General features: G+C 44.4%; 1 protein-coding gene across 1 annotated transcript; it reads right to left on the reverse strand.

Annotated features, from left to right (window-relative positions):
• Positions 1 to 4,869: 4,869 nt before the first annotated feature.
• Positions 4,870 to 8,739, reverse strand: C1H8orf82 (chromosome 1 C8orf82 homolog). The gene is made up of 3 exons (XM_043976867.1): positions 8,416 to 8,739; positions 6,941 to 6,989; positions 4,870 to 5,957 (listed from the first exon to the last, which is right to left on the reverse strand). The coding sequence occupies exons 1-3, from the start codon at positions 8,608 to 8,610 to the stop codon at positions 5,512 to 5,514; spliced, it is 690 nt and encodes a 229-aa protein (XP_043832802.1). The 5' UTR covers positions 8,611 to 8,739; the 3' UTR covers positions 4,870 to 5,511.
• Between the last annotated feature and the right edge of the window lie 2,081 nt (positions 8,740 to 10,820).

A 10,820-nucleotide genomic window follows, 5' to 3' on the forward strand; every position in this document is an offset into this window, starting at 1 on the left:
TGCGGCTACATAAAGTAGCGTATAGATGTTTGGATACATGCATTTACACAGATGTACAGATACAAAAATAAGGATCTAGATGTGCACATAGTGCATACACGTTGCCTACTGCAAAGATTGTTGTGAAGAATGAAAGTATTGGGGCAGCTAGGTGGCGCAGTGGATAGAGCACTGGCTCTGGAGTCAGGAGTACCTGAGTTCAAATCCAGCCTCAGACACTTAACACGTACTAGCTGTGTGACCCTGGGCAAGTCACTTAACCCCAATTGCCTCACTAAAAAAAAAAAAGAATGAAAGCATTTTTTGTGTTTACAAAGTAGTTTCTTCACAATAGTTCTATATGGCAAGTAGAACATATTTTTTACATTTTACAGATGAGGAAACTAAGGCTCAGAGATGGCAAGTCACTTACTCCAGGTTCATATAGCTAGTGACAGAACTGAGACTAGAATCCAGGTCATAAGAACACAGATTTAGAGCAAGAAGAGACCTTGAATATTATGAGGTCTAACTTCCTTATTTTACAGATTGGAAACTGAGACCCAAAGATGTTGCCCAATGTTACAGAGGTAGTAAATAGCAGAGCCAGGATTTGAAACCAGATCTTCTGATTTCACATCCAGCACTCTGAACCAGGAGATTTTCAAAATACAATTTATTTCTTCCATTAACAAAAATATACCTTCCCCACTTCTTCCTCCCATTGGACAAAATAAAAACCCTTGTGATGTCTATGCAGTCAAGAAAAACAAATTCCCATACTGACCACATTAAAAAATTGTCTCATTCTTCATCATGAGTCCATCATCTCTCAGTCAGGAAATTGGTAGCAAGCTTTGGAATAATGGGTGGCCATTACATTGATCAGAGCTCTTAAATCTTTAAAAGTTGTTTCATTTTACAGTTATTGTTTTCATTCTGCTCACTTCACTCTGCAACACCATAATTTATTGAGACATTTCTCAATTGATGGGCACCCCCTTAGTCTCCAGTTGCCACTACAAAAAGAGCTGATATATATATATATATACATATATATATATATATATGCACCAGGGAGCCAAGAGAATACATACATACATACATATATATATATATATTTATATATAGGAGGGGCAATGAGGGTTAAGTGACTTGCCCAGGGTCACACAGTAAGTGTCAAGTGTCTGAGGACAGATTTGAACTCAGGTCCTCCTGAATCCAGGGCCAGTGCTTTATCCACTGCGCCACCTAGCTGCCAACAATGTATCAGAGTGTCTGTTTTCTGCAGCCCCTCTGATGTTTGGCATGTTTCCTTTTTTTTTGGCCAACTTCACCAATCAGATGGATTTGAATTGGAAGCTCAGCGCTCCTTTAGTTTACATTTCTCTAAATAATAGAAATTTGAAGCATTTACATGGCAATTTATAGATGTCTTTCTTTCAAAACTGCCTGTTATCATCTTTTGACCATGTATCAATTGCTAGATGCCTTTTTCTTATAATTCTGAATTAGTTCTCTCTGAAATGAAAACTTCATCAGAAAAACTTGCTGTAAAGATCCCCCCCCAGTTACCTTCCTTTTTAATTTTAGATGCAATAGTGCAAATTAGTGCAATAGTGCAAAAACTTACTAACTGTCCATCTTCTCCAATCTTTTCTATCCTTTATTTGGTCAGTTTATTTCCTATTCATAGATCCTTGCTCCACTTGCCCTTTACGTTTAAGTCACATACCCATTTTGAGCTTATCTTGTGTTGGTCTGTACCTAGTTACTGCCAGATTATATTCCAGTTTTTCCAGTCATTCTTTGCTGAATAGTGAGCCCTTGGGGCAGCTAGGTGGCACAGTGGATAAAGCACTGGCCCTGGATTCAGGAGGACCTGAGTTCAAATCTGTCCTCAGACACTTGACACTTACTAGCTGTGTGATCCCGGGCGAGTCACTTAACCCTCATTGCCCTGGGGAAAAAAAAAAAAGAATAGTGAGCCCTTGGCTCAGTAATTGGGGTCCTCAGGTTTACAAAACCCTATGGACTATTGATTTGCTTCTCTTTGTTGTAAATTTAATCTGTTGCAATGATCAGTTTATTAACGAATACTAAATCCTTTTGCTGATTACTGCTGTATAGCATAATTTGGGATCTGGTACAGTTGACTTCCCACTTGTCCATCATTTTCCTTGAATTTTTGACTTTTTTGTTCTTCTAGATGAATTATTTTTTTCTAGCTCTATAAAGTATCCTTTGGTAGCTTGATTCATGGCATTGATTTAATTAATTTAGGTATTTTAATGATGGCTACTCATGAACGAGCAATATTTCTCCAATTATTTAGGGTCTTTGTAATTGTATTCATATTGATTTTATGTGTCATGGTAGGTAGACTCCCAGTAGTTCTTTTAATTTAGTTCCTCTTGCTGAGTTTTGTTATAATACAGACATAGCAGCTGATTTAAGATCCATGAGCTGGTATCTCTAGCACCTAGTCTTGCCCATAGTAGGCATTTTGTTTGCTGGTTTGAAAAAAAATTAATCTTCCTGTCCTTCTGTATGGAGCTCTGCTTCTGTTTCTTGGGCTTTTCCCATTAAACTGTAAACTGTAAAATGCTATATAAATTAGTGCTTTAAGAGGCACTCTGGTGTGGTGAAAAGAACAATCGACTTCAGAGTCAGGCCCTTGCTAGTCACAGGGCTGTAAGTTATTTTCCTCTGAGATCCTTCTTACCTCATCTGTAAAATGAGGAAAATATTTTCATGTGTCCACTAAAGCCCTTCTTTTATGGCATGAAGGGGACCAGATTCTCAGATTGCCAGAGGTATGTAAATTCTGGAGTTTTACTAAGCTAGAAAGACTTCGAGTACAGTTCTGGTGATGAAATATGTGCCTGCTCTTTCAGCACCACTGTGTGGTGAAGTTCTTCATTAGATGGTTGGCCACTGAAGGATGAATTTTTTGGTCTTAGCAGGAAGAACCATTTACTAAGACATGGAAAATGATGCAATCTCTTGGTGAAAGGAGGACCCAACTAGACCACTGACTCTTCACTGACCGAATATTCCAATAGCCACAGTTCTCCACAAAGAATCTCACTAATTAAACAATCATTAATGAATAGCTTCTTGAAATGGTGAAGCAACTAATATTTGTACTCCTTCTTGCCAGGACTATTGACTGTGAGGAAAATGCTGAATAAGCAAGAGCCGTTGTTCTTATGCTGATGGAAAGTGTACAGAGATCTGTATGCATGTGTACATTCTGATAGAACTACTCGTAGCTCTGAAAGGTGCTTAGGAAATCATACTGGTATGCATATGGGTGAATGAGGCTCTGCTAGACCAGTTTTGGGCTTGGGTATACTAATGCAGTCTGTAAAACTAGGTCAATTCCATAGTGTCTTCCATTCTCAAATCCTGTCTTCCCTGGCTTTCTTACACCCTGACAAATGCCAACTGTGGATTACTTCCATCATAGACAACTTTTGTTATTTAATCTCAACTGGGTTCATACTGTAAAAGGGCAAACATATCACTTTTCTCTAATTCACTATCCCACTCTTCATAACAATGGTTCTAAACCTCTTCTCTATTTCCCTCTTTCTCATTTCCCACACTATATCCTTCCTCCAAATCTCTCAGCTGAGGTCCTCACCTTATAATTTACACCCACTCCCCACTAAAAAAAACAGCTCTTTGCCTCAAGCACCCTCTTCTCACAACCACCTGACATCACCTTCCAATATTTCTTCAGTCTCTGATGAAGAAATGGTCCTTTTTCATACCAAGACCTGTACTTCTACAGGTACCTTGATACCATTCCTTCCCGTTTTCTTCAGAAAATTGTCCCCTACTTATCATTTCCACCCCTCCATCTTCAATCACTCCCTATTTACTAGTTCCTCCCTTATTTATAAATATACCCAGTCCCCACTCTCAAAATCCCTCCCTAGATCCCACCATGCCTGCTGTATTCCTTTCTCCTTTTCTCAACCAAACTATTTGAAAAACCTATCATTTGGTTCCCCAGTTTCCTCTTGCCTCTTCTAAATCCTCTGTAATATGGCCTAAATCAATCACATGACTGAAAACACTTTACCCAAAGTTACCAATACTCTTAAACCAGAGCCAAACCTAAAAACCTCCTCAATCCTCATCCTTCTAGACCTCTGTTGTATTTGAGTTTACTACCATCTCTTCTTCATGAATTTTCTCTTCTCTCTGGGTTTTTGGCACACTGCTCTCTCCTGGTCCTCTTACCTTTCTGACACCTTTCTTAGTCTTCTTCGATGGATGATCATCATTCATGTCACTGTGATATCCACTGTGAATGTATCACATAACTGTCTTGGCTCTTCTCTTTTATCTCTATACTTTTACTTGGTGACCTCATCAGATCAAATGAAATAATATATGCAAAACTTTCAAGTACTATATAGATGCTATTATATTAGGTTCATGGGTTCAAATATCATCTCTATGAAGATATTACCCTGTTCAACATGACCAACCCTCACCTCTCCACTCCTCTTGCTTACTTCTGATTTCTATCAGTGGTACCATCCTTCCAGTTACTGAGGTCTGCAACTTCAGTTTACCCACCCAATTAGTTGCCAAACCTTGTAATTCCCAGCTCCACAACATCTCTGGAACACAATTTCTTCCTTCTACTCACATGACCATTCTTGCCCAAACCACTCTGTATGTATTTTGTATGTATTCTGAACATACTTATACATGCCCACACACATCTTTCCCATTGCTCCTTGAAGGCAGGGACTATTTCAGTATTGTCTTTGCATCCCTAGAACCTGGCAAAATGTCTGGCACAGCAATCAGTGCTTTGGGGAAGGAGGGAAGGCATGAATAATTGGGGCAATCAGGAGAGACTTCATGTTGACTGGAAGCTCCATGAGAGCAAAACTGTCATTCTTTTTAATGTTTGTATCTTTAGTGCTCAGAACAGGGCCTAGCATGTAGCAGTCAACAATGATTCTTGAATTAAACTGAATTCAGGTGTCCAAAGTGCGGAGCCCGTGTGTGTTTGGGGGAGGGGAGGGGAGGATGAGGAGGCAGCAAGGCCCAAGGCACTTTTCTGTAAGGCCTTGCCACTCAATCCTTCTCTTGGCTCCCTGGCATGCAGCAGCAGGGCTCTTCATGCTTATACCCCACAACTTCCTAAGGCCATTCCAGAATCCCTACAGCTGGGAGAATTCCCTTGTTCTAACTCATCTTCCCTCCCTTGCCCCCTTTCCTTTGTTTATTAGTGAACTTTACCAGCCTCAGTCACAAAAATAGCACATCACAGGAAGGCTTCTCTCTTAATCCTTGTTAAGGAATCTTGAGCTCCAGGACCTATCTTTGCTAAGGCTCTCCTCCCACTGCCGTTCCCAGCACCAGCAACCTCCAGGCCTTAGGTTGGTCATGTCCCTGAGGGTTCCTATCTGCTGTAGCTTGGACCTACGACTTCCTGATATCCACATCTCTGAGGAAAAGGAAGCAAAGGCAGACAACAGGTGAAGAAGGAAGTACAATGCTTCAGGGCCCACAAGATTCAGGAAATAGGGATGCAAGGTCCATGGTTAGGGGGTATTTCTCGCCTTGCCACAAGATATGGCTGGGCAGTGTGGCCTCTCCTGGTGGGTACTGGAAGCAGCTGCTGAGCTCGAAGGCCAGGGAAGAGCGGACCAGCCCCACACCACCAGCCAGTTTGGGTGCTGGATGATAGAGTCGTCCGTTGGCAGGGAGGGGCATCAGTCGAGCAGGTTCAAAGGGTACAGCAAGAGCCTCACCTCCTCCACCATAAGAAAGGCGTGCAGGCCCTGGGCCATCTGCTAGCAGGTGTGTGAAGACCACAGGCAGGTCTTCACAGCGGACAAAATTACGTTCACGGCCACAGAGTGAGACAAAGGGAAAGGCATCTTCATAGCGACCACTTTGGTTCTTCCTCAGGCGGGAGAAGAAGAAGACCAGGAACTTCTGGTCTGTAGGGTAGAGGATGTAGGGATTAGAATGTCCCCAAATGGAAGAGAGTCACAAAAACAAATAGTGGTGTCTGAAAATGATCTAGTCCAACCCCCTTATCTTTTTTTTTTTTTTTTGTCGGGGCAATGAGGGTTAAGTGACTTGTCCAGGATCCCACAGCTAGTAAGTGTCAAGTGTCTGAGGCCGGATTTGAACTCAGGTCCTCCTGAATCTGGGGCAGGTGCTTTATCCACTTCACCACCTAGCTGCCTGCCCCCCTCCCCAACCCCCTTATCTTTTTTGTTGAAACTAAAGCCCAGGGTTGGGAAGAGACTCATCTTAGACCACACGACTGAGTCTTGGGGGTAGGGTGCTGGTGGTGGAGGAAAGGGAGGGCCAAGAGGCCTAGGGAAAAGAGTCAGGAAGGCTGGGCACTGGGAAAGGTCACCATTAATACTGAAGCCTGTGCTGCCCAAAGGAGAACCTGTGTGCTATGGAGGAAATCTGGATGTTAGAGGGACTGGATTTGCATGCTGCCTCTTCTATAACATGTGTAACTTTGGGTAAGGCACTTAACCTGTTGGAGCCTCAGTTTTCTCCTTTGTAAAATGAGGTGTTTGGATTATATGAGCCAAGGTCCCTTCAATCTCTAAGTCTTATCATGGTCAGGCTTGCAGGGACCTTTCCCTGTATAATTCCTTCTCAGGCAGGGGATGCTCTCAGGTAGGCAATGTAATTATTTCTTCCATTTCAAGCAGACATGAGAGTGGGGAGAATGAGGGAGGCAAATTTCCTGAGATTCTTCTCCCTCGGAAGAGACTCTGGGAAGACCAGGCCAAGCACTCATTAATGCTGACAATTGGAGAGCTCACTATTCATCAGAGGAGAAAGGGAGTAGAGGAGGAAGCTGCAGTCTTGGGAAGGGACCTGGGCTCACTAATGGGCCTCCTGTCCTAATGGACAGACTTGGGCTCAGGGAGAGGCAGGAGCAGGTGGGTGGTACCTTTGAAGCAGGTGATGAAATTCTTCACTTTAGCATCATCCAGGAAAAGCTGCAGGACATGGGCAGGGAATAGAAAGAAAGAGAAAGGGATAAGAACTGCCCACCTACCCCAACACTCCATCCTAGGGAGGCAGGGTGGTGGTGATCCAGGAGGGGGTGCACTGTGCATGCATGAGCATGATATAGCCAAACACATATGTATGTCCTAGTATTTGTGTGTAAATGTACCTGTATCCCCTTGGGTTTTGCCAATACAATTTTATTGCCTCTTCAGGCCTTACCAGTCATTCCCCATGGGGGCAGGACAGTATTTTTATCTTTGCATCTCCAGTGCCTATCACATAGTGCTTGAATATTTCAAGGAGATCATGTTGATATGGTATTCTTTCCTCTGGTACAGATTAATCTGCACCCTCTCAAACATTCTAGGTATTGGATACTTTCCTCTAGATCTTTTGAAATTTTATGGGCACTGCGTGTTATTTCTCATTATTGCAACATGACTAGCCCATCTCCTCTTGTTGAGTACACATTTCCCTTTTCTTGGATGTCATCCCTTTATACCATTTCTTGTCCATAGATCTTGTTGGGAAGATTCTGAAGCCTATTTACACCTATCATACGTCAATTAATCTCATTGCTCTATGATTCTTCAGAAACTGTGGTGTTCCAAGTTTCTCAATCATACAGCATTATTGGGAAAACATTAGTGTTAAAAAGATGGTTTTATGTGCAGGAGGAAGCAACTTGGAACCATTAAAAGTTCCACATGCAATTTCCCAAATGCAATTCAATCCATTCTCATACTCTTACACAATTCTGGATCTAGCTCTATAGTACCTGTCCAAGATATATGGAACGATGGGCTAACTCAGTGCTAATTGCATGTCATAGTGTGAACAACAGGCATTTTATTACCACTTGGTTATTCTAGGACAGGCTGTTAGGCTGATTTCTTTTTCATGGGATCTCACTGTCATATTCTGGGGCTCACCTTCATCCTCAAACAGGGGAAGCTGGATGACCTCATCCTTTATAGGGAGTCCCTCTACTACTTGGGCTCTGTGCAGGATAACCTTCCAGGTAGTGAAGGCACTTGGTAAGCACAAGTCTCAGGTGCTCAATAAGTGTGGGTTGAATTGAACTACACGAGCAACATGTGTATAGGCATCTGTAGGGGGCTGTAAAACACACATCTGGGTAGTGAAAGCTTCTATCCAGAGCACACGGGAAGGCGTGTAATGCAAGTGTGCACCCCACCCCCCACCCCTACCCCGGCAAGGGGCCCGCCCTTGGGGCACTTCGGCCTGACCCCTCTCCCTGAGCTCCTCCCTCCTTCCCTCCCACTTCGCCACTATTTACCTACTTCCTCCCCTTCCCCCCCCCCACCCGCCTCCTCCTCCTCCTCCTCCCCCCGCTTCCCCTCTCCCTCCTCGTTTCCCTCCTCTTTGCTCGCCCGGCCGAACCGGGCTCACCTGGCCTTGATGGTCAACGTAGTAGAAATACTCGCGGGTCTTCGGCTCGGGGCTCTGGCCCTGGGTGTAGGAGGGGCCCTGGCCGCAGGCCTCGCTGCTGGCCGCCCGAGCCCCGACCCGGCGGGAAAGGGCCAAGGTCAGGCTCAACGACAGGGCCCCAGCTCGAAGCCCGAGAACGCCACTCACCGGCGACATCCTCCCACAGCCTGACCTCAACCCGGTCTGGTTCGACCTCCCGAGCCGGAAGTTGCCAGCTGGTCACGGATGGAGGTTGCGGGGCGCGGTGCTATGGGAACACTCGTCTCGCGGCAGCTGACACCCGTCAGCCTGGAGTTCCGGGGAGGAGGAGGGACATGGAGCAAGATGGAGTGGAAAGAAGTCTTCCGACTCTTAGTTTGCATCCTGACTGTTGGGAATATTCTGAAACCTTTTTACACTTCAATTAATCTCTTTGCTCTTTGATTTCATCTCCGACCCCCCCCCCCCCCCCCCCCCCCGGCAATGAGGGTTAAATGACTTGCTCAGGGTCCCACAGCTAGTAAGCGTCAAGTGTCTGAGGTCAAATTTGAACTCAGGTTCTCCTGAATCCAGGGCCGGTATTTTATCCACTGCGCCACCTAGCTGCCCCTTGGTTTAATCTTTGATAAATGAATGGTGTTTCATTTGTAAAATGTTTCATTTGGCATTTTTAAAATGCCTACTATGAGGGGCAGCTAGGTGACGCAGTGGATAGAGCACCGGCCCTGGATTCAGGAGGACCTGAGTTCAAATCCGACCTCAGACACTGAACACTTACTAGCTGTGTGACCCTAGGCAAGTCACTTAACCCCAATTACCTCACCAAATAAGAAGAAGAAGAAGGAGAAGAAGAAGAAGGAGAAGAAGAAGAAGAAGAAGAAGAAGGAGAAGAAGAAGAAGAAGAAGGAGAAGAAGAAGAAGAAGAAGAAGAAGGAGAAGGAGAAGAAGAAGAAGAAGAAGAAGAAGAAGAAGAAGAAGAAGAAGAAGAAGAAGAAGAAGAAGAAGAAGAAGAAGAAGAAGAAATGCCTACTATGTGGCAGGCAGAGCGGAGGACCTCCAAGGTTCCTACTAGCTGCAACGATCCTCTGAGTATGACCAGAATCTTTCTCACTCCCTGGGGAAGCAGTGATTTCTGGGCCCTGTGGTCCTTCCACCATGGTCTTCTGGAATGTCTACTGTACCCAATCTCCCTTTGGCCTCAGCTTTCTGTGCTGGCCTGGGTTAAAGTGGAGGCCCTGCTCCTCCTTCCATTCCTCCATCTCATCCCCCCGGGGCCCCTCAACCACACACATCAGGGATAACACAGAATAATGTAAGTCTTAACCAACGGGCCACTTATTTAGTTCAGTGGCCTCATTGAGGTATTTGAACTAGATGATCTCTTAGGAGCCTTCAGACTCTTAAGTCTTTGATCTGACGACCTTTTACAAGTGGGCAGATACTTTGCACGGGGTTATACAGGCAGTCAGAACTCCAGGTCTTCTGATTCCTTATCTTGAGCTCTTTTCATGATAGCATTTTCTCCTCTGCCCCAGTTTCTGATAGGAGGTGGCTCTTCTCACCTAGGCCAACTCTTGTATGAGACCCCTGATAACATTTCCTCCCTCCTTCTCTGGTAGATCAGTTCCACTATAACCTCCTCTCTCACCTTCAATGTCCTTATCTACTAGTTCCTTCCCTGCTGCCTATATACATGCAGTCTCCTCCATCCTAAAAAAAATACAGTTACTAGATCATATCATATAGGAAGCAGCTGGGTGGCTCAGTGGACAGAGCACTGGGACTGGAGTCAGGAAGACCTAAGTTCAAATTGGGCCCAACATTTACTAGCTGTGTGACCTTGGGCAAGTCCCTTAACCCCCATTGCCCCCGAAAAAACAACAACAACAACAACAACAAAAAGCAAATGGGGGTTAAGGGACTTGCCCAGGGTCACACAGCTAGTAAGTGTCAAGTGTCTGAGGCTGGATTTGAACTCAGGTACTCCTGAATCCAGGGCCGGTGCTTTATCCACTGTGCTATCTAGCCGCCCCCCCCCCCCCATTTGCTTTAATCCCCTGGAGAAGGAAATGGCAAACCATTTCAATATCTTTGCCAAAAAAACTCCTATTATCCACAGAGTGACAAAGAGTTGGACATGACTGAGTCAACTGAACAACAAAGATATCTCCCACTATTATCTTGTATCTCTTTTTTAGCCAAAATCCTTAAAAAAGCTGTCTAAATTTGATGCCTCCACTTCCTCCCAACTTATTCTCTTTTCCACTCAACTGAAGCTACTTTCTGCAAAGCTAATAAGGATCTCTTAATGCCAGATCTCAGTCTTCATCCTGCTTGACTTCTTGACTGTATTACACAGTTTACTGTCCTCCCTTCAGAGTCTCTCT

The sequence above is a fragment of the Dromiciops gliroides genome, chromosome 1 (genome assembly GCF_019393635.1).
Source record: "Dromiciops gliroides isolate mDroGli1 chromosome 1, mDroGli1.pri, whole genome shotgun sequence".
NCBI lineage: Eukaryota > Metazoa > Chordata > Mammalia > Microbiotheria > Microbiotheriidae > Dromiciops > Dromiciops gliroides.